The sequence below is a fragment of the Moschus berezovskii genome, chromosome 22 (genome assembly GCF_049115385.1).
Source record: "Moschus berezovskii isolate FMDL1 chromosome 22, NW_MosBer_1.0, whole genome shotgun sequence".
Taxonomy (NCBI): domain Eukaryota; kingdom Metazoa; phylum Chordata; class Mammalia; order Artiodactyla; family Moschidae; genus Moschus; species Moschus berezovskii.
The window spans coordinates 56,272,417-56,297,030 of record NC_142481.1 but is presented as its reverse complement, the minus strand read 5'-3'; the positions used below and the strand labels follow the sequence as shown (position 1 = coordinate 56,297,030).

The following is a 24,614-nucleotide window of genomic DNA, read 5'->3' as shown; positions in this document are numbered from 1 at the left end:
GGATGCAGGAGGCAAAGGAAGGTACGGAATACCTCCTATGTGCCAGGAACTACATGTGCATTATCTTATTTAATTTTAATTTAATAAGTGCCCAGAATAAGGATGATTATTAACAGAGTTGTTTATCCATTCATTAGACAAGGTATTTATTGAGCACACACTATGTTCCAGGCATTGTGCTGGGAGCTGGGGATACAGCAGTGAAGAAAGCAAACAAAAATTGCTGCCCTCTTACAGCTTAAAATCTGGTGGGAGTAATCAGACAATTAGTGAAAACAATTATTATTATTACATGACATTAAAAAGAGCTCGGTTTGTTGGGCAGGGGCCAGGAGGTTGCAATTTTCAAGAGGATGTTCAGGCAAAGGCCTCCTGGAGGAAATGTTCTTTGGGTAAAGACCAGAAGGAGATAAAGAGGTGAATCATGAAAACCCTTGGGCCAAGAGTACACGAGGCAGAGAGAACAGTGAGCACAGAGGCCCTGAAATTGGGGCTTTCTACATGGGTTTGAAGACTAGCCAAGAGGCCACTGGACCAGAGCAGAGTGAATGAAGGTGAAAGGATTAACAATGGGATTAATTACGTGTTTTTTTTAATTAGTGGAAGTTACATGCCAAGGTAACTCGCAGCCACTGTCAGCTCACCTGGTGGAAGGAAGCTCACCTAAATGACATTTTTTAAATAATTGCAATATTTTACACATGACACAAAAGCCCTTTGTAAGCGCATTTAAGGGACTGAGTCTTTCCCTTTATTGCCAACCGTTATCAAAAGCGACTTCCAGTAGTACCAGTAAAACCGTAATTCCCCAAAGGTGGAACTGGAAACCAATCTCGGTGCACTGTCATGGGGGAAGGAGGCGCTGGATCTCCAGTTCAACAGACCAGCCTTCCTTTGGCAGTCTGTCTCAGCCACCACCATGCTGGCCGCTACAGTGCATTGCTTCCCACTTAACGCCCTCCTGGTCTTGAGGGCAATCGCAGGGCTCCTCGAAGTTTCCTTAGCACAGGAATCAAGGCCTTTGCAAAGGCGAGAAGGCAGAGCAAAGGGGAGGTGAAACACAGCGGACCTGTTGGAAACGTGATCATGTGGGGCCCTGGGCCAGCCCTAAAATCCAGCTCTCAGCCAGCCTCCTTGAGGTAGGCAGCTTGCAGGGTGTATGTGTTCACCGAACACATCTCTACTGGGTGAACAAAGCGTGCCAGGCACTGTGCTAGGTGGTGGGGATATATTTTTAATAAAAGAGAGACAGATCTTACACTTGAGGAAGAAATCAATACGTAATCCCAAAGTGGAATAGGCCAAATGAAGGGAATGGAGTTGTGTGGAGATGGAGAACTTCGGAGCTTATGTCAGGCGGCCAGGGAAGACCTCTCTCAACGGGTCTTCAACCTGAGACTTGAGGAGGAGCTGCCAGCCTTGCAAGGAAAGGAGGCAGGCAGGTGGAGAGCCGGTGTCAAGTCACTGATGTGATGGAGAACCAGAAAGAAGACCAGAAGGGCGTCTCGGTGGGCGAGGCAGGGGGCCGGGTTCTCTGTCTGACACAGGAATCTGGACTTGGACCTAAAAGTGCGTTAGGGCATGCGTGCTCAGTCACGTGGAGAAGGCAATGGCACCCCACTCCAGTACTCTTGCCTGGAAAATCCCATGGAGGGAGGACCCTGGTAGGCTGCATCCATTGGGTCGCTAAGAGTCGGACACGACTAAGCGACTTCCCTTTCAGTTTTCACCTTCATGCATTGGAGAAGGAAATGGCAACCCACTCCAGTGTTCTTGCCTGGAGAATCCCAGGGATGGAGGAGCCTGGTGGGCTGCCATCTATGGGGTCGCACAGAGTCGGACACGACTGAAGCGACTTAGCAGCAGCAGCAGCAGCTCAGTCGCGAACCTCTGGCCAGTGGAATCCTAAAGAAGGTCTTTAAGCAGGGAGGGTGCCTCAATGGGCCCCAGACTTCCATCCCACACACCGCCCCACCGAGAGGCGGGGTCCACGTTCCCAGCGCACCCCAGCTCCGAGGCCGGGCAGGGGCTGGGACCGCTGTTTCCGGCGCCATGAGGGCGGGGCCCCGTGCAACTCTCCGGGACAGGCGGCCCCGAGCACACAGCTCTCGCCTGGCCGCCCGCCACGGCGGCGGGCGCCCGCTCCGCGAAGCCGCGCAGAGGAGCCCAGGTCGGAGCCCGGGTGGACGGATGCACGTGGAGGGGGGCCGGGGACCCGCAGGCAACAGCCGGCGACAGCCGCCAGACGGGTGAGTCACGACGCCTTCAGAGGGCTCGGGCCGCCAGCCTTGGGCAGCCGCTGGAGTTCCTCCCGCACAGGATCCATCAATTCAAAACAAACAAAAAATGCTTGTTTGACACCACTAAGGTGCGGAGGAGAATGCATTTACGCAGCTTTAGGGAACCAGAACAAAGGTCCGTGCAGAGCGTAAACTGGCCGGAGGCATAGCCACTTCGACTAGACGTTTCAATTTCCTTGCAGTCTAGAGCCAAAGAACAGCACCCCGAGATAACGCAGAATGCGCTTTCTCCCCGGCCCGAGAGAAAACCTTCCTGTCAGAGGACCCCCCAGGCGTCACACTCGGGCGACTGACCGGCGGAAGAACCTCTCCCGGCCGTCGGGAGCCGCCCCGCCTGCTGGGGTGGGCGGGCCTCGCGGCGAAGGCCCCTGCGCTCCGAGAACGACGCCGCCGGCCCAGGGCCCTGCGCTGCGCGTGCGCTGGGCGGGAGGCTCGCTCTTGAGCGCTTTCGGTGTTTTCGTCCAAGGACGCGTCCACCTTAATTTCATATAGGTACCAAAGCATTTTTCAAAAGTGATTCTTTTTTCCATGATATGTCGCTTTTCGTCCCTTCAGTGTTTTTGCTTCCTTTTAACTGTCGTTTGCTATTTTGCCTACTTTTAGCATTTTAAAGACTTTTTAAAAGACTTTTCATCCAAATGCATCCATCTTAATGGGCTGAAAATCCTTGAAAGGCTGAAATGTAGCTAAGCAATACAAAAATACAACGAACATAGAAGGCTGTTGCTGGCCTTCAAGGAGCAGCACCCAGGTTCAATGTCTCATCTCTGGGCCATAAAATTCAAAACCCAGAATGCAAAATTCATTCCTGGTGCTGATAAGACAAATGAGTCCTTTTTTTTTTCTTCTATTATTACAAAAAAATGCATGTTGATTGTAAAAACTGTAGAAAACACATAAGCTAAAAGATAAAGGAGGAAGAGAAGGGCAGCAAAAAAAAGTAGGGGGGAACTAGCCAGAAAGATATTAATTATTACCCAGAAAGATATAATTTCTCAGTAATACATCTTGGTAACCTATCAGGTCTTAACATGCTCATCTGGGGCCAAGCCAATCTCTCTCGTTTTTGTTCAGCCAACTGCTGTATAAATACTGTTAACCATCTACTAGGCACCAGGCTCTGTATTAGGCAATGAAGCTACCACAGCAAACAGGCAATTATGATACAGCCTGATACCTGCCACGGGGTAGGGGGTGGTCACAGGGCACAGTAGGGACACAGGGGAAGGCCCCCAACTCTGCCAGGTTAGGGGGTCAAGGAGAGACATCCATCTAGACTTCTGAGATGGGTATGAATCAGCCAGCAATGCGAATGGCAGAGGTGTGGGGGCCAAGGGTTGGAGGGGAATGCAGCACATGGCCCCCACACTGGAGGAACTGAACGGGGATCAAATGGCCAGAGCCTAAAGGAAGGGAAAGCTGGACACATGGCCGGGGAGACACACAAAGGTGAGATCATGAAGGCCCATTATCCCAAGAGAATGCAAACCTATGGTAAGGCTGGATTTGAAGAAGGGCAGTAGTGAAGGCAGCAAGAGCAGTTAGGAGGAGTCTTCACTCGCCACCCTGGCCAGAGATGCTAGCGGTCCATGGAGAGAAGGGAAGAAGGAACAGACTGGAGAGGCATTAAGGAGGCAGAATCATCAGGACTTGCTGAGTGACTGGATGTGGGGGTGAAGGGAAGAAGGAAGTCGAAAGCAACATGTGAGTTTCCATACAGAAAGTGAAGGTAGCTCAGTCGTGTCCAGCTCTTTGTGACCCCATGGACTATACAGTCCATGGAATTCTCCAGGCCAAAATACTGGAGTGGGTAGCCTTTCTCTTCTCCAGGGGATCTTCCCCACCCAGTGATTGAACACAGGTCTCCCGCCATTGCAGGCGGATTCTTTACCAGTTGAGCCACAAGGGAAGCCCATACAGACATGTAGATATGTGTCCATACAGACACATAGATATATATTCATGGTCTTAGTCACTAAGATAACGGACACCAAGGAATGGGATGGGGGAGATTTTGAACACCAGGAGCTCCAGGTCTCTGTGGGAATCCAGCTGGAGCTTCACAGTGGGGAGGTGACGGTAGTTTGAGTTTCTGTGCTTTATGGCTGGTTTTCAGGCCCCCTGCATAGCATCTGTCCCTATCAAACTTCTCCACCTGGGTAATTAGCTGTTTCTCTGTTTGGATACTGGGTTTGGACTCTCACCTAATTCCGAAGCAAGTGGTTGCAGAGGTAAAGCTAAACAACTTACTCTTTTGTCCACACAGTATCAGCATTCAAAACAAACAAAATCTAAGTAATGGACTCATGTAGGTATTTGATATTATAGACCCTCCACGCAAAGCATCTGCCATCCCAAGGACATGTCCCTCTCCCCTTATTCAAGGAATCTGGGACCTCACCAGGTCGGCAACGCGCTGGGGCTCAGAAAGCCCCACTGCTTAGTGTCATCCAGGTTAGGCTGAGAATAACAGTCCATGGGGACAATCTCCATGTTCTACAGCCGGCTGAAGACTCAGCTCTTGGTGGCCACAGGCATCTTACAAAGAAGAAAGGAAGACTAAGGATGTGAAAAGAGGCTGTCAGGACTCAGGAAACAGGCTCTGATGATTCGACAGTGTTTTACTCAAATAATAGCCTGGGAATGGCACCTTTTTGTGCCAAGAAGCTGTCCTATGTCTGCTCTTTTGTTTCTCCCCTCCCCACCCAGGTGTAGGAGAGACCAGAGAAGATTCGTGTTCAACTCCTTTTGACCCCAGGGACTGTGGTCCACCAGGTTCCTCTGTCCACGGAATTCTCCAGGCAAGAATACTGGAGTGGGTAGCCATTCCCTTCTTCAGGGGATCTTCCTGACCCAGGGATCGAACACAGGTCTGTTGCATTGCAGGCAGATTCTTTACCATCTGAGCCACGAGGAAAGCCCCAAATATGTCAAACCCTTGAGTAATTCAGATTTTGTGGGCACTTTAAGATCTTATAGAGAGATAATATAAATAGATAATTTATATGGGCCAATACAAGTGGTAAAAAAGCCTATGGAAAAAATCCATACTATTAAATTTTAATGCAGGCTAAAGCAACCTTGACACATTATTTTAAACCTGCCCAATCTGGCAAAATTTCACAATACAAACAAGATGTAATTCGGGCCAAGTTGGAATGAAAGTAGAACCTCATTCACTAAGGGTGCCATTATAAATTACAATGACCTCTTTGGAAAGCACTATTATAAGACATTCCTGATCATTTGATTCCTGGAAACTTAATCTAAGCAAAGAATTCAACAAAAGCAAAAAGCTATATGTCACAAATATGTTTATTACTTTCTCAGCTATTACAGGAAAATAACAGCACCTAAACAACCATCTAAATGTCCAACATTAGAGAAATGAATTGTAAATTGTGACATATCCACCAAAAATGACATCTGAAAAGCTGAGGAGAATTTTAAAATGCTAATGATGCATAGTCTTGGGGGGAAAAATGGGATACAAAATTATATGTACCATGCTTTCTCACCATAAGCAAGAACTACATTTTGTTCCCTATGAACAAAAATGTACCATATATTTCAAGACAGCAGGAACCAATAATATCTGGGAAACAAGTAGAGGTTTGTGTTGAATTCCATTTCTCTGCTACTTTTTTTCCCTTACCAGCCATGTAAGAAAGTCACACCTTCTAAATCTTGGTTCCTTCCTTAGCAAATCAAAGGAAAAAAATGAGTGGAAGGAAGGAAAGAAAGAGAATAAATAAAGAATTAAATGAAGAAAAGAGACAATAAGGAAACTGTTGTCCAAACTATAAAGTACCATACAAACAAAATGTTCCAATGATATGAAAATAGCAGAAAGCTAAGGGATGGTTCAACAGGAAGTTGGAAGACTGGTAAATAGCAGGGCTGATGACCTAAGATTTTAAACAACTTCCAGGGTGTGTGTGTGTGTGTGTGTGTGTGCGCGCGCGCGCGCATGCTTCCAGGGTGTGTGTGTGTGTGTGTGTGCGCGCGTGTGTTTATGAGCTAGTTTTGAAGTGAACTTTGCTGGCAGAGTTTTTAAAATTGAAAGACTACATTTACAACTTAATGTATTCCCTCCAAGCTATCTTTGAAAAAAGTTTCTTTAATTTTCCATGTTTTGGGTAGTTCTTACATGGTGGCACAATATTCTCAATCAGTTAAACTGTCTGAATAAATCTGATTTAGGGGTGTGCAGAATGTGCAGTTTGGAAGTGAGAGTGAAGAAACAGTATAATTATCACAGTATCTTAACACAAATGTTGTTGAATGAATGAGTGAACGAAGGAGCAAATAAATAAATATGCATGAGCGCCAGGAAGGATTTCTTTTCCTTCAAACTCTTAGCTGTGGCATGTGGGATCTAGTTGCCTGACAAGGGATTGAACCCAGGTCCCCTGCATTGGGAATGTGGAGTCTTAGTCCTAGACTACCAGGGAAGTCCCCCAGGGAGGATTTTTTTAATCACGGTGGTGGGTTTATGGATAACTGGGTGTCATGGACAGAGCACAGCTTCAGAAATTCCAGGCTAAGATGGTGATTGAAATTGCATCTCAAAATTTCCCAGCTCTGACATCTAAAACAATGAGTAAAACAGTTAAACAAGCAAAAAAACAGAGAGTCATCAGTTGTATTCAAATAATACCAAAGGAGTAAACTGAGGAAAGATCAATTAAGAAAAGAAACAAAAATTATGGAGCAAAAGCGTAAAGGACAACGTGGCATGGCTCTCAGGTCACCATCGCCCAGAAGTTCTACCTGTAAATCAACAAAATCCAGGGAAGTTATACTGAATCCCCTAATTCTTACCTTTTTCTCTTCTGATACACAAGTAGGGGAAAGACTTGCTGGGAAGAAATAGGGAGACAGTAGGAAACAACAGAGAAAAGTGAACAGAGAAAGGAAGCTCTAAACCTATATGCTGAATTGGAAAACAAAACCAAGGATATTCCAAGTGCGGGAGAAATTGCTGTACACCTCCACCATCGCCACCATCCCCACTGAGAGGAGTGAATCTTGATCCAGGATGTTTGGCATAATTTAGAAGAGAGAATAGCGTCCAGACAATTCTAACAGACAGCATGTTTGCTGATCTCTCTCCCTCATCCCCCCAGGCCACACGTAAGTGGATAGAACACAAAATACCTTGCCCTCAAAATACAAGTTGGAGAGGAAACAATCTGGTTTCAGATAGAGTAGGGAGAGAGTCAAAACGTCATCTACGTTTATAACTGCAAACAGAATGTCTGATTAGTGCTGCCCAAGCATAAATAAAGGCTTCCCTGATAGCTCAGTTGGTAAAGAATTTGCCTGCAATGCAGGAGACTCTGGTTCAATTCCTGGGTCAGGAAGATCCGCTGGAGAAGGGATAGGATACCCACTCCAGTATTCTTGGACTTCCCTTGTGGCTCAGCTGGTAAAGAATCCACCTGCAATGCATGAGACCTGGGTTCAATTCCTGAGTTGGGAAGATTCCCCTGGAGAAGGGAAAGGTTACCCACTCCAGTATTCTGGCCTGGAGAATTCCATGGACTGTATAGTCCATGGGGTCGCATAGAGTCAGACATGACTGAGCGACTTTCACTTTCATTTTCAAGCATTAATCAAGTGAAAAGAAATGTGATAGAAAGTGTGCAGACTTACTGCAAAAAAAGAAAAGAAGGAAGAAAGGAAAGAAGGGAGGGAAGGAGGAAGGAAAGGAGAGAGGGAGGGAGGGAGGGGAAGGAGGGAGGAGGGAGGGAGAAGGAAGGGAGGTGGGGAGGGAGGGAGAAGGAAGGGAGGTGGGGAGGGAGGGAGAAGGAAGGAGGGAGGAGGGAGGGAGAAGGAAGGGAGGTGGGGAGGGAGGGAGAAGGAAGGGAGGTGGGGAGGGAGGGAGAAGGAAGGAGGGAGGAGGGAGGGAGAAGGAAGGGAGGTGGGGAGGGAGGGAGGAAGGAGGGAGGAGGGAGGGAGAAGGAAGGGAGGTGGGGAGGGAGGGAGAAGGAAGGAGGGAGGAGGGAGGGAGAAGGAAGGGAGGTGGGGAGGGAGGGAGAAGGAAGGAGGGAGGAGGGAGGGAGAAGGAAGGGAGGTGGGGAGGGAGGGAGAAGGAGGCAGGAATGGGGAAGAGTGGGAGGAAGGGACATGCAAATACAAAATAAAGAAGTCAGCCAAGAAGAAAGCTTTACTCAAAAAGAGAAGGAAATCCCTTACAACTACTTCATGCTGCTGCTGCTGCTAAGTCACTTCAGTCGTGTCCGACTCCGTGTGACCCCATAGACGGAAGCCCACCAGGCTCCCCAGTCCCTGGGACTCTCCAGGCAAGAACAATACTTCATGCTATATAGCAACAAATAAGAAAATGAATGTCATTAAAACAAGAGCGCCAAACAAGAAAATAAAACAAGTGAGATGCTCTCAATGGAGACTGAAGAGCTAAGGAAACAAATTGAGGACCCAAACAACAATATTATGGAACTAACACATAATTCAGGACAGCAAAGAAAGAACAGATCTTGTGCTGAAAACTGAATTAATGAAATAAAAGACGTGCTACAATTAAAATGACAAACATCTTAAAACTGTTACTGAGAAACTAACAGATATGGAAGACAAAAAATATCCAACATATGGATGTTTGATTCCTTAAATTGATAGCCCAACAAAAATTTAAGATGTACTTAAAGACCACATGGTACAAATAATTTTCCTGTGATAGAGGAATGATTTTTTAATCTCTAAGAGCACAATCCATGGCAGGAAAATTTTATTCAGAATGCTCATATATGTTCCAGTTAAACGGGAATTACATAGAATCAGAAAGAATTGTTTCAATAAGTAACAAAGTAAACTACCCACAAGGAAGAAAAAAAAATTCTAGCTATCCTCAAAAAATTCCATAGCAGCACTCAATGCCAGAACACAACAGGATCCTGTCTATAAAGTTTTAAATGAGAGACAGTGTGTCTTAAGAAGGTTGCACCCAGTCCACGATGTTGTTCAAGCAATACAGAACCCATAAGTCATTCTTGAAACAGTGACTTCAAAATGAAATTTAGACAATTGAGATGACCATAAATAAATTATTGAGGAATGCAAAAGACATAGGAAAGAGGCTAGTCATAAGCATTGAATCTATTTAACTATTTACTATGGTTTTACTACACTCTGCTTATTTAACTTACATGTAGAGTAAATGCCAGGCTGGATGAATCACAAGTTGGAATCAAGACTGCCGGGAGAAATAGCATCAACCTCAGATACAGATGATACCTCCCTAATGGCAGAAAGTGAAGAGAAACTTAAGAGCCTCTCGTTGAGGGTGAAAGAGGAGAGTGAAAAAGTTAGCTTAAAACTCAACATTCAGAAAACTAAGATCATGGCATCTGGTCCCATCACTGCATAGCAAATAGAAAGGGAAAAAGTGGAACCAGTGACAGATTTTATTTTCTTGGGCTCCAAAATCACTGCAGACAGTGACTGCAGCTATGTAATTAAGACACTTGCTCCTTGGAAGGAAAGCTGTGACAAACCTAGACATAGCTAGGTCTGCCATTAAAAAGCAGAGACATCACTTGGGAACAAAGGTCTGAATAGTCAAAAGCTATGGTTTTTCTAGTGGTCATGTATGGATGTAAGAGTTGGACTATAAAGAAGGCTGAGCTCCAAAGAATTGATGCTTTTGAACTGTGGTGTTGGAGAAGAGTCTTGAGACAGCAAGGAGATCAAACCAGTCAATCCTAAAAGAAATCAATCCTGAATATTCACTGGAAGGGCTGATGCTGAAGCTGAAGCTCAAATACTTTGGCCACCTGAAGCGAAGAGCCGACAACTTACTGGAAAAGACCTTGATGCTGGGAAAAACTGAAGGTAAAAGGAGAAGGGGGCAGCAGAGGAAGATGGTTAGATAGCATCGCTGGACTCACTGGAATCTGAGCAAACTGCAAGAGATAGTGGAGCCTGCCTGCAGTCCATGAGATCATGAAGAATCAAATATGACTTAACACTAAACAACAACAATGGTTACTATGAGAAACAGATTTATATAAGTGAAAATGTAATATATAAATACATATATTTACTGAATGTGAAGCTCAGAAAATTAAAAACAATCATAGTGTAACTTGTTAAAAATCAGGAAGCAGGGGACTTTCCTGGTGGTCCAGTGGCTAAGACTGTGCACTCCCAATGGAGGGGGCCTGGGTTCGGTTCGATCCCTGGTCAGGGAACTAGATCCCACACACAACTAAAGATCTAGGATGCCAAATGCTGCAGTTAAGATCTGGTGTTATCAAACTAATTAAATAAGTAAATAATAAATATTAAGAAAAAAATCTGGAAGCAAAAGAAGTGAAAGGAGAAAATGCACAAATATTAATGCTCTCATCTTTCTTGATAAGGATTAATTATATTAGTTACAATAAAAACCAAAACATGTAGTTTTACAAATCCCCAACCACTTAATTTACATTTCTTTTCTCTCTTTCACTCCCTCCTTTCCTCCCTTTTTAAAGGAATATTTTATTCTATCTCTTGTAGTAAAGACACATTTATTTAAAATTCAACAGTTCTTTCCATTTCACTATAATTTCTTTTCTTACATTGAATTTAAATAAAGGTAAATTATCAAATTAGATCAGATCAGATCAGTCGCTCAGTCGTGTCCGACTCTCCGCGACCCCATGAATCACAGCACGCCAGGCCTCCCTGTCCATCACCAACTCCCGGAGTACACTCAAACTCATGTCCATCGAGTCGGTGATGCCATCCAGCCATCTCATTCTCTGTCGTCCCCTTCTCCTCCTGCCCCCAATCCGTCCCAGCATCAGAGTCTTTTCCAGTGAGTCAACTCGTTGCATGAGGTGGCCAAAGTATTGCAGTTTCAGCTTTAGCATCAGTCCTTCAAGAGAACACCCAGGATTGATCTCCTTTAGAATGGACTTGTTGGATCTCCTTGCAGTCCAAGGGACTCTCAAGAGTCTTTTCTAGCACCACAGTTCAAAAGCATCAATTCTTCGGCGATCAGCTTTCTTCACAGTCCAACTCTCACATCCATACATGACCACGGGAAAAGCCATAGCCTTGACTAGACGGACCTTTGTTGGCAAAGTAATGTCTCTGCTTTTTAATATGCTATCTAGGTTGGTCATAACTTTCCTTCCAAGGAGTAAGCGTCTTTTAATTTCATGGCTGCAATCAGCATCTGCAGTGATTTTGGAGCCCAAAAAATTAAAGTCTGACACTGTTTCCACTGTTTCCCCATCTATTTCCCATGAAGTGATGGGACCAGATGCCATGATCTTTGTTTTCTGAATGTTGAGCTTCAAGCAAACCTTTTCACTCTCCTCTTTCACTTTCATCAAGAGGCTTTTGAGTTCCTCTTCACTTTCTGCCATAAGGGTAGTGTCATCTGCATATCTGAGGTTATTGATATTTCTCCCAGCAATCTTGATTGCAGCTTGTGCTTCTTCCAGCCCAGCGTTCCTCATGATGTACTCTGCATATAAGTTTAATAAGCAAGGTGACAATATACAACCTTGACGTACACCTTTTCCTATTTGGAACCAGTCTGTTGTTCCATGTCCAGTTCTAACTGTTGCTTCCTGACCGGCATACAGGTTTCTCAAGAAGCAGGTCAGGTGGTCTGGGATTCCCATCTCTTTCAGAATGTACTCTCAATAAAAATAGTATTTCATTTTAATAAACTGTATATATGCTCTACTGTATATGTGTACATAATACATAAAAATACGTGCATATATTCACTCCGTGTTCACTAAGGTTAATCATGAGTGGTAGGATTTTGCGGGTTTTTTTTTGCTACCTCTGATCTCTTTAAAATAAGCACGTTAAACCTGGACTGGTGATTCATTTCACATATGATAATATACATGCTACAATGCCATTCTCCCCAATCATCCCACCTTCACCCTCTCCCACAGAGTCCCAAAGACTGTTCTATATACCTGTGTCTCTTTTGCAGTCTCCTATACAGGGTTAAGGTTACCATCTTTCTAAATTCCATATATATGCTTGGGGCTGATGAACGGGGATGAACTGGAGGGAGGATATGGGGAAGAGGGAGGTGGGAGGTGGGTTCAAGAAAGGGAACACGTGTACACCCGGGGCGGATTCGTTTCAATGTATGGCAAAACCAACCAATATATTAATGTAAGGTAATTTGCCTCCAATAAAATAAATTTAAAAATTTAAAAAATAATAAAATAAGCACGTTATCTGTTTTGAAAGACAACAGATTGGTTGTATTCTTGTACTAACACCTGAAGTGCCAGAGGCGAGAGAGGAAGGAGGGGAGGATGTCGGTGGAGAGACAACAGAGGCGAGAAAGGGGCAGGGGGCCAGAAGGAGGAGAGGGCAGGAAGGAGGGATGGGAGAAGCGCAGCCGCAGGGAGCTCAGACCGAGGAAGAGCGGAGAGTGCGGAGAAGTGGGGAGGGCGCGGAGCGGGGCGCCGGAGACCAGCAGGAAGTGCCGCTTGGCCGCAAGCTGACCTACTTTTCTTGGGCCGATTTGTTTGCCGCCAAAGCTACTGTGGAGACAGCCGGGTGCTCGGTGAGACTCGCAGGAAGCCAAGCCGGATGCCGGCCTCGGCCTCCTCCTCCCTCGGCGCAGAGGGCTGTCAGTTTCATCCACTCTAGCTTCCCGGGGAAAAGCCGGAATCCCTTCGCAGAGCTGAGGCCAGACCTCTCAGAGATCACGGGCTTCGTCTATAACCTGAGTCGCTGCATGGGATCTCTGGCCAGAGAGCAGACTCCTTTCTGCCTGGGGCAGGACTAGACCCCTGTGTTCTGGGACCCTCACCTGAGTCCCTGCATGGGATCTCTGGCCAGACAGCAGACTCCCTTCTCCCTGGGGCAGGACTAAACCCTTGTGTTCTGGGACCCTCACCTGATGTCCCCTCCAGGCCCATGTGAGGCCCACGTGGTGAAACATGTAGACACACACACACACACACTTCCTCCTGGTCCAGCCAGCCTCCCAGCATCTGCTGGAGACTTGTAGAGTTCAGGTTGTCACCTCAGCTATGCCGTCTTCCATCTGTGTCCTTGGGCAAGTCACTTGACGCCTTGGAGTGTCATCTTTCTTGGTTTCTTTATTTATTTAGCTGCACCAGGTCTTAGTTTTGGCATGCAGGATCTTTAGTCATGGCTTGTGGGATCCAATTCCCCAACCAGGAGCTGAACCCTGGCGCCCTGCCTTCGGAGGACTGAGTCTTAGCGGGTGGACCAGGAGGGAAGTTCCTATTTAGAGACTCTTAGAATAAGCAACTCCTGTGATGCAGACGAGATGATGGGTGCCAGAGCTTTAGGTGAAATACCTCTCTTAGCTTCTCAGCAGCAGTCGCCAAGAGGAAAATTGAGACGGATATAAGCAGCACAGCTGTGAGTAGACATTTGTCATTTGGGGGGTAATACAAGGGGGGGTTCCATGCCCCCTTTTATGGTTAGTATCTTGATTTCTTCTGGGGAAATTACCTGTCCTGCACTGTGCTGTCTTGGGTGACTGAAAAAGTCTCTCACCCTCCCCAGGCCAAGGAGTGCCCACGACCACACTGGCCAGTTGGACTTTCGTCCCCCAGGACTTGGAATCATGAAGGGAACATGCAAGGACAGAAGAAAGCAATGATACCAATAATAGTAACAGTAATAACAACAGTGGGGCTCTTTTCCTTCTAGTTCAGTTCAGTTCAGTCGCTCAGTCGTGTCCGACTCTTTGCGACCCCATGAATCACAGCACGCCAGGCCTCCCTGTCCATCACCAACTCCCGGAGTTCACTCGAACTCATGTCCATCGAATCGGTTGCCATCCAGCCATCTCATTCTCTACCCTATCTAGGTTATCATTGCGTCCACCACCAGCACCACCATCTGGTTTAACGGGTATTAGAGTTTCCTTAGCAAGATTCCCTATCCAGTGCAAGGGCTCTGAACCTGGGGTTCCAGGGCTGGGCTTCCTGGAACTTTGTGGCCCTCTGAAATTGTCTGTGCAACTGTGCATCTTTCAGAGAAGAGTGGACTATAGTTTTAATCAGACTCTGAGGGGTTGATTACATCAAGTAGGTTAAGATTTGCTAACGTAGCCAGTGCAAGTATTTCAGGCATCCTAGTGGAGAAACCCTTCTGAAAACTACCCAAATTCTTTTGTATATCCCAGACTCTTTCTCAGGACACTGCTGCTGCTGCTGCTAAGTCGCTTCAGTCGTGTCCGACTCTGTGCGACCCCATAGAAGGCAGCCCACCAGGCTCCCCCGTCCCTGGGATTCTCCAGGCAAGAACACTGGAGTGGGTTGCCATTTCCTTCTCCAATGCATGAAAGTGAAAAGTGAAAGTGAAGGCACTCAGTTGTGTCCAAATCTTAGCGACCCCATGGACTGCAGCCCACCAGGCTCCCCCGTCCCTGGGATTCTCCAGGCAAGAGTACTGGAGTGGGGTGCCGTTTCCTTCTCAGGACACTACCCTCTGTTAATCAGCTTTCCTGTGTGACTTGCCTCCAGGGACAGAATGCAGTGAGCAACTGATGGGGGGCCCTTGGCGCCACTTGAGATCTGTGTTACACACCACAAAGTAAAAACCAGGGACATGAGGAAAGAAGGAAAAGAATTCTCCTAGGCAGCCCAGGTGCACAGATCACAGAACATGGGGGATAATAACTATTAGTATTTGTTGAGCCTGTGTTCCAGATGCTTTCATATGTTATCTTATTTAATCATAACAAACCAGGGAGAGGGAAATTATTACCCTCATTTTTATATGAGGACACAAAGGTTTATAGACCTTTAAAAATTTCCTCGGGTTCACACAGCTGCATGGCTTCCAAGACCATGTGTTTTCATGCTGCCAGAAACAACCACAAACCACATCCAAAGAAGGGTAATCACGTGTGGGTCGTGTGGTAACTTTGGTTATGGTGCTACTGTCTTGATCCCTCTTTCATCCCCCCTTTATCATTGTTTTCTTGTTTCATGATCCCCCTTTCATTCCCCCTTTCCAACCCAGCAGTGGACCTGGGTTCAGGACTGTGAACCCAGGCATGGCTGTCTAGTATTCACCCCTAGACAGAGAGATTGATTGATGGGTGAAAACATGACCCATGTCAGAACCATCAGAGTTCTTCCCTGGATTGTGCAAGTGGGGACAGCCCCTTGCTTCTTGGGTCTTGAAAAAAACTAATCTTCAAGAAGAGAGAATAAAGTCAGTCAGAAACCAGAAGAGATGAGAGATGGGCAGCAGGACTCCAGTAGCTCTGGGCTTCCAGGTCCAGCTCTAGAAGTTCTCCTTGGCATTTTATGACTGTCTCTCCTAAAAGCTTGGACAGATGGAGTCAGTCAGCGGAAGCACGATAACCATAAACTCCATAGTGACCTATCACCACATTTATTCTTGGCATCAAAACTCTAAGGTAAGGACTATTCTTTTACAAGAAGGAAAGAAATAAGGGACAAAGTGGTTAAGCACATTTGCCCAGGGTCACACAGAGGTGAGTGGCAGGGCTCCAACTTAATCTCCATATCCCACTTCTTTCTTTCAACATCATGGAGGTTCGTGCCAGTATCTGAGTCCTACCTGTGAAGGGAGGGATGTTATGCCTCAGTTCGGGGAGGGAGCTGGAATAAGCTGAGATACCTCCACTGTGGAAGGTTTGTCCCGGAAGAGGGACTCCTCCTTGCTTTCCTAGAGGACCAAGGTACTGGTCAGTATTCTACTGGAACAAACCACTCCAAAAATTTCAGGGGTTTACAACAAAGAGTACTTCTTGCACTCAGGTTCATAGCTCCACTCAACTCCGATCCATGTCTTCTCACCCCAGGACCCAGGCTGAAGGAGCGGCCAGCATTTGGAATGTGATTTGATGGAGACAGGGCAAGCCAAATTGGGTGAGATCATTGAAACCTTCTGCTTGGACACAGCCTGGATCATGTCTGCTCACATTCCACTGGCCAAAGCAAGTCACATGGCCAAGTCCGACAATACATTCCATGCACTGGAATAACTCTTGGAAGAAATACGTTCCACTCATGGGCATCACTCCTGGGAGTCATGTGGCAAAGGGTGTGGATGTATAATACTCTCCTAGAGAGGAGGAAGATGGTTACAAACAATAATGCAATCAGTTATGCCGAGAAAGGAGCACGTGCTGGAACAACAGAAGACCTGACCAGTCTACCTTTCCTCACAGGAAGCCCTCCAGGAAGGCTGATAGGGGGAGACTCAGAGCTCCCAGACTTCTGAGTTGAGCAAAGACAGAGTCTCAGCTGCAGACAGACCATATTTCAGTGGCAGAAACAAACAGTTCCTGAAAGCTAAACTTTCGACATCTGGAGCCCAAATAGAGGCCTCACAAAACGCCAGAACACAATGGCCCAAGGCATGCCTGATGGATGCGTCATAAGAATAATCATTGTCTCAAGGCCTTGGATTATGAGTAATTTCCCCTTCTGTTTTCTATTGTGTTATTATGCTACTTTCTTAATTATAAAAATGAGCATTTTTTTTTAAAGACACGTACCCCTGCTGAAATCGAAAACAGCATGGGCAACAGAGGCAACTGCTTTTCAACACCAAACCTCACCATGTTGAGGAAGGTTTGTGTGTCAGATGACACACCAAGGGTGTGTAAATTCAATCCTGTGGGGCAAATGCTTCTGCTGTCTACGGGAGCACTGACAAACAGAAAGGTGGTGATCAGGATAATCTTGTTCCTTGGGTTCTGTGTGTGTAAAAACTAGACTTCATTTGCAAAACCTAGATGTTCCAGATGCAAAGAACTGACTCATTGGAAAAGACCTTGATATTGGGAAAGACTGAAGGCAGGAGAAGGGGACAACGGAGGATGAGATGGTTGGATGGCATTACCAATTCGATGTACATGAGTTTCAGCAAGCTCTGGGAGTTGGTGATGGACAGGGAAGCCTGGCGTGCTGCAGTCCATAGGGTCTCAAAGAGTCGGACACAACTGTGCAACTGAACTGAACTGAGATGTTCCAGGAATTTCCCACTCAGATCCCATCTATGGTTGAAGAAAGACAATGATCACCTGTTTTGTAGTAGTTGGAGATCCTGGATTTCTTTCTGGCCCAAGAAGGGAGATTAGGCAACAAGGGCGTTAAAAGGTCTTGTTGTTGTTGTTGTCATTAAGTTGTGTCCAACTCTTTGCAATCCCATGAACTGCAGCACGTCAGCCTCCTCTGTCCTTCACTATATCTCAGAGTTTGCTCAAACCCATGTCCATTGAGTCAGTGATGCCATCCAACCATCTCATCCTCTGTTGCCCCCTTCTCCTCTTGCCCTCAATCTTTCCCAACATCAGGGTCTTTCCTAATGAGCTGGCTCTTCCTATCAGGTGGCCAAAGTATCGGAGCTTTAGAATCAGTCCTTTCGATGAGTATTCAGGGTCGGTTTCCTTTAGGATTCACTGGTTGGATCTCCTTGCTGTCCAAGGGACTCTCAACAGTCTTCTCCAGCACCACAATTCAAAAGTATCAATTCTTTGGCACTCAGGCTTCTTTATGGCCCAACTCTCACATCTGTATATGACAACTGGAAAAACCATAGTTTTGACTAGCACTGAATCTGTGAGAAGTCAGCCTTGTGGTTTTGTAAAAGTTAAATCTGAGTTTGAACCAATGTCAGCCCAATTTGGTACAATATGTATATCAACATCAGCCATGGGCTTTTGAGTTATTTTTAAACGGATCGTGTTGTTTGACAGCTCTTTTAGTGTGGTTAAATAATTTCTCTGTGCTCAACTTTCCTCTTGAAAAAAATAGAATAATAGTATCTACCTCATTGGGGTGTGTTTTTAGGATTAAATACACACATCTAAAGCTACTAGCACCATTCCTGACATATAGCAAGCAAATTGTGCTTTTAAACACTAATGTAATGGGGACAAAAATGATTGATAATGTGTGTGAAGGGCTTCCCTGGTGGCCCAGTGGTAAAAGACTCTGCCTGCCAATGCAGGAGACACAAGAGATTCGGGTTCAATCCCTGGGTTGGGATGATTCCCTGGAGGAAATGGCAACCCACTCTAGTATTCTTGCCTGGACAGAGGAGCCTGGAGGGCTGCAGTCCATGGAGACTCAAAGAGTCAGACCTGACTGAGCACAAGATGAGTGTGTTCATAGCTTTCCCTCTTTTACTGAAGAAAAACTTGGTCATCATTTCCTCCTTCTGCCCCTCTCCACACTTTCTTCCATTCTTGGGGCTTACTAGGGAAATCTGGCTCATCAGTGTGAAAAGATCCAGAAAAATGCAGGTGAGAATTTATAATGGAAAAAGGATAAAAGAACAAAGCCAAAATCAAGTAAACAATAAAAAAGAGAGAGGGAGGGAAAGGGAGAGGGGTGGGGGGGAGGGGAGAGGAGGGGAGAATTGGGCTTGCACAGTTAAAAGAGTATTTGTTAAAATTTTGAAAAGTATAGAAAATAAGAAATAGAGTGAGAGATTTTGGAGTTGTTGTATAGTGTGAGAGAGGTAGTAACTGAGATCCATCAAGGAAGGGATTGAATGTTACCGACTGGTACATAATTGGCGGTGGTGGTTTAGTCGCCAAGTTGTATCTGACTCTTGCAACTCCATGGACTGTGGCCTGCCAGGCTCTTCTGTCCATGGGATTCTCCAGGCAAGAATACTGGAGTGGGTTGCCATTTCCGTCTCCAGGGGATCTTTCAGACCCTGGGATCGAACCCAGGTCTCCTGCATTTCAGGCAGATTCTTTACCAACTGAGCTATGAGGGCAGCCCTGGTACATAGTTAATTATCTAAACAAAACAAAACGATTTATCATCTCCCTATTTCTATGGGTCAAGAATCTGGGAGATGCTTAGCTGGGCTATTCTGACTCAAGGTCTCCAGTGAGGATGCTGTTAAGATGTGAGCCAGGGCGGAAGTCCTCTGAAGGCTTTTTATTTTATCTGGCTGCTCCAGGACTCAGTTGCGGCATGCAGGGTCTAGTTCTCTGACCGGGGATCGAACCTGGGTTCCCTGCATTCAGAGCATGAAGTCTTAACCATTGGACCACCATGGAAGCTCCTCATCTGAAGGCTTGATGGACTGGAAGGCCCTCTTTCAAGATGGCTCAATCATATGGCTGTGGGATTCCTCACCACAAGGGCTCTCCCAAGGGCTGCCTGAGCATCTTCACAACAGGGCAGCTGGCTCCCCAGGGTAGTCCAGGAGAGAGCTCAAGGAGGAGTCTGTAAGGCCTTTTACAACCCAGCCTTGGAGCACCATCCCTCCACCATAATCCAATCATTAGAAGTGAGTCATGGAGGCCAGCTCACATTCAAGGAGGAGAGAACTGACCTCCATCTTTTGAAAGGAGGAGTATCAAAGAATTTATGGACATATATTAAAGCCACCAAAAGGATTTAAGACAGTGTCACTGTGGACTGTGATTTTAATTCCCTTGAATACTACTGGGGGACTGCTTTTTTTTTCTTCCTCCCTTTGACTACACAAGTTTTGTTGTTTTTGTTGCTTTAATATGACATGGCCCCTAGATTGGTCTGTATATTTGTTTCATTTTCTTTATGACTGAATGACATCCCTTGGCATTTTTTGTAATACAAGTCTGCTGGAAGTGAACCCTCTGAGCCTCCTCCTTCTGGGACTCTAATTGCACGTAGATAAGATTATTTGATGTTGTCCCACAAGTCCCTGAGGCTCAGTTCATTTTTGAAAATCTCTTTACTCTCTGTTCTCTTCAGCTTTAAAAAAATCTCTGCAATAATGATTGAATCATTATTACTCATCTGCCTTCAAGTTTCCTGACTGTGTCTTCTGTTATCTCAAATTTGCTGTTAAATACATTCAGGTATTATTCACTCCAGTTTTTACTTTCACTTGTAGAATTTCCATTTGTTCTTTTTTATAGTCTCTATTTCTTTGCCAAGATTATCGGTTTACTCTAATTTTCTGAATATATTTGTAATAGCTGGCATTTTCTAAGTCCAATATCTGGGCTACCTTGGGTTTAGTTTTTAGTGCCTGCTTTTTTTTTTTCTAGACTAGAAATCACATTTTTCTATTTCCTTGTATGTCTAGTATTTCTTGACCGAAAATCAGACATTGTGACTAATACATAGCAGGGTGTATATTATAGATTTTTTTATTATCTCCTGAAAGGTATGGCTTCCGCTGTTCAGTTACTGGCAAACCATCTTGAACTAGTGCAGGTTGAGTTTTACAATGTTAGTGTGGATCTGTGGAAAGCCCAGCCCCTCCATCTTGGTAGGACTCAACTTCCATACTCCGCCTTCCAGACTGCAAATCTTGTCAGGACATTATTTTAGGTTTTGTTAGGAAAAGTACAAATTAGATCTTACCCTAGGGCAGTGTTCTCAGCTACGATTCTGCCCCTAGGGGACGCTTGGCAACCTCTGGAGACATTTTTGGTTATCGCCAGGTGATGGAGCACTCCTGGCGTCTACTGGGTAGAGGCCAGGGATGATGCTTATACACCCGACATGCACTGGATAGCCCCATACAAGAAAGAACTAATGTCAGTAATACCAACGCTGAGAAACCCTGCTTTAAGTCTTTACTCCTAAGGCCTGACCTTTCTAGCATCCCAGCTGAATGCCAGGGTATTCACAAGCCATTAATGAAATCTCTCTGTTCTGGCAGGACTGATATTCAATGATCCCCAGCACTGTTTATCCTCTAGTACCTATATTCTTCTCTAAATCCTGTGGCTGCCGTTCTCTGTGAGCATCGAGCGGACTTGTTTGCACATGTGTCTCTCAGCCACAGATTCAAAGGGGACCCCCCTACACCCAGCTCTCCCTGTTTGGCGCCCTCCTCTGCAACATCCTGCCCCATGGATTCCACTTCTTCAGTTGCCCTGAACTCTGATCTCTGCTTCCTTAAGTCAGCGGGACCCCTGTGCTCTGGTCAAATTCCAATTCTTCACGCCACAGTCAGAATATTGTCCCCAGGCAGGGTGCTGGATGATTATGGGACTCAACCCTCAAGTTTCCTGTCTCTCAGGGATCACGTGATTGCTATATTTGTTGCCAACTGTCTGATAGAGGTTGCCTCATACATTTTTATATTTGTTTGTGGTGGCAGGTTTAATCCACACCAGTTACTCTGTATGGCTAGAAACTTAAGTCCAGTCTGTTTACCTTGGCCTTTCTATTTCCACTTGAAGCCCTGTAGAAACTGACGAATCTGAAGAACTATGGTAACACACCCACGCTGTAGGTGTGTTCTTCATCAGCTGCTCACTGAAGACATTTACAGTTCAGATTCTCATGCAACAGACATGTCCTGAGCCCCGACTATGGGCAAGGTTCTCTTGCAGAGGACAAATCAATTTATCCTCATAACAACCCTGAAAAGTGAAAGTCGCTCAGTCGTGTCCGACTGTGACCCCATGGACTACATAGCCCATGGAAGTCTAGTGGGTAGCCTTCCCCTTCTCCAGGGGATCTTCCCAACCCAGGGATCGAACCCAGGTCTCCCACATTGCAGGCAGATTCTTTGCCAGCTGAGCCACAAGGGAAGCCCAAGAATACTAGAGTAGGTAGCCTATCCCTTCTGCTGCAGAGGGATAGGCTATCCCTTCTCCAAACAATTGCTGGTTGATTCGTGACCCAGGAATCGAACCAGGGTCTCCTGCGTTGCAGTGGATTTTTTTTTTACCAACTGAGCTATCAGGGAAGCCCAAACCCTGACAGGTATGCATCATCATCCCCATTTTTTATAAAATAAAATTATATTGGAAAGTGCAACTTTCCTAAGATTAAGGGGGAGATGAAACAGATCCAGGGACAAGATATTAACTTCCGCAAGATCATATGGAAACATGTCAGTAGTGTGAATCAGGTCTGTCTGATTCCAAGTTCAAGGTCCTTTTCTTCCTTTCCAAAATTCACAGCTGTCTTTCGGGGACTTATCATCTCTCAGAGGAGATCAAATGGTCTCACAACGTGACTAGCTTGTCCCTTCTCATGCTCATCTGTGGTCTGCTAATTTTATTCACACTTTTCTTTTCTGGCTAACCTGTGTGTGGTGCTGGGTTTCTTTGTTCACATTTGTCCTGGGACGTTATCTGAGGCGGGACACAGTTTGCCTCCCAGGGAGCCAGGAATTTACAGTGTCAAGAACATGATGTCCAACATATATATCACACAACTTCATTTCCTCTGTTAAAATCTTTAAAACAAAAACCCAACTCTCAAATGTTAACTAAGCAGTTACTCAACTTGGATGAGAGAAGAGTTAATACTTTCTATAGAGTACCAGTAACTACTGATCTATTTATTACTATTTTTTTATGAATCAGGAACCCCTTTTTAGGTTGCAAATAAAATCGTGTCATCTGTTTGCTCTGTAAAATCCCAACAAACAGGGTTGAGTATTGGCACCAAAAGAAAAAGCCATGTCTGTGTCCTTACTCCCCAAACCTGTGAATGTGATTTTATCTGGGAAATGTGTCTTTGCAGATGTAACTCAGTTAAAGATCTCAAGACGAGGCCATCCTGAATATCCAGGTGCCCCAAGCCCGGTGACCAGTGTACCCACGAGAAACAGAAGAGGAGAGACACGGAGGCCCGAGGAGGACACTGGGGAGACAGGGCGCAGGCCAGAATGGTGCCAACAGCCACCGGAAGCTGGAAGAGCCAAGGGACAGAGCCTCCCCCAGAGCCTCTGCAAGCAACGCAGCCCTGCCACCATTTTCATTTCAGATATCCGGCCCTCAAAAGTGAGACAGAATAAATTCTGTGGTCAGGTTTGCAGTAATGTGTTACAGGAGACACAGGGAACTCATACACGTGTTCTCAAAAAAGGAAAAAGACAATCACGATCACACTGGACTCTTCAAGACCTTTTTCCATTAATATTTGGTTTCCTTCTTGTTCACGGCTTTCCTCAGGGGCTAACCTCGCTACTACTACAAATGTTTGTGGTACAAATAGGCGAAAAGCTTAAAGCTGAGTAAATTAAGAAACACGTAACTTCCCTGATTGGGGAATGATCCCCGTGTGCTTCCATAGCAACCTGTGTGGCACAGAGGGAATGCTTTCAGTGCAGCTCAAACCTCAAGAACATTTACTGGCTCCCGTTCTGGAAAAGCCCAAGTGGGACGGCCTTCAGAGCCAGCGTGACAGTCAAAGGATTTAATCATCTCTCCACTCTGCCGTTTACAGAGGTGGTTGCTTTTCAAGGCTGTTCCCCTCACTGTTGGAGGAGGGCCGCCCTGGCAAGCAGGACTATGTGCCTCCTCTTTGGGGTCCAGAAAGAGAGAATGACAGGGAGGCTTCCTGTAGCCCTCTCCTTAGAGAAGGTGCTCCCCAGAAGACTTCAGCAAACCTTGCCGAGTTTAATTGAACACAGCTGGACCACATGCCCTTTTCTAAACCAACTGGTGGTTAAGAATGATGAGTCCTTAAACTAATGAGTCCATGCCCCACAAATCTGAGGGTGGGTCAGCTTCCCCGAGGCCCCCATAGGATGTATAAGGGGAGAGAAGACCCCTAAATAAAGTGGAGGTTTTGTCAGGAAGGACAGAGGGAAACAGAAGATGATAAATAATAACAATACCAAAGTGGCCACCATCCCATCCACCTTAAAATAGAAAATACAGCCATGGGTGAAGATCCCTGCAGTCTCATGCACAATTACATTCCCTTTTTCCTCCTTACAGTTACCTGCTAGTATAAATTTAGGGCTTATAATTCCCATTTATTTCATTCTATTTTTACTCTCTACACTTGTATGTCTAACCATACATTCTTTCGTGTGTTTTTAAACTTAATACAGGGAATTCCCTCGCGGTCCAGTGGTAGGACTCTGTACTTTCTGTGCCAGGGGGCAGGGGTTCCAGCCCTGGTCGGGGAACTAAGATCCTGGTGTGGCCAATAATAAAATAAACAATACAAACGGCATCATACTGTACATACTGTTCCGTAATGTGCTTTTACTGTTCATGATCAGATTAGTGAGACACATCCACGGGCATATGTGAAGTTTCAGTTCACACATTTTCACAGATGTATCCCAACATATGATGAACGTATTCCTTCATCCTCCTGTTCACCACTTCCGATGCTTTTTTTTCCTTTCACTACTGCAGAGAAAGCTGCTGTGAACATGCCATCGGTGCCTGACTGGGTGTATTCCTAGCAGGGTTTCTTTGGGGTGCATGCAGAAGTGGCGTCACTGCGTCATCAGTATGTGCATCTTCAGCTTTCGCTGTGCTCAGCAGCCGCACCAAGCTGCATCTCCACCAGCTGTGCACAAGGACTCAGTCCCTTCACACTCGTGCCAAGCACATGTCGGGCCCAACTTTGAACTGAG

At 45.8% G+C, this 24,614-nt stretch overlaps 1 protein-coding gene across 1 annotated transcript; it reads left to right on the top strand.

Moving 5' to 3' along the window:
• The first annotated feature begins 1,305 nt into the window (after positions 1-1,305).
• On the top strand, positions 1,306-24,195 carry LOC148774439 (uncharacterized). The gene is made up of 3 exons (XM_088829978.1): positions 1,306-1,438; positions 2,058-2,249; positions 22,760-24,195. The coding sequence occupies exons 1-3, from the start codon at positions 1,306-1,308 to the stop codon at positions 23,254-23,256; spliced, it is 822 nt and encodes a 273-aa protein (XP_088686104.1). The 3' UTR covers positions 23,257-24,195.
• The last annotated feature ends 419 nt before the right edge of the window (positions 24,196-24,614 follow it).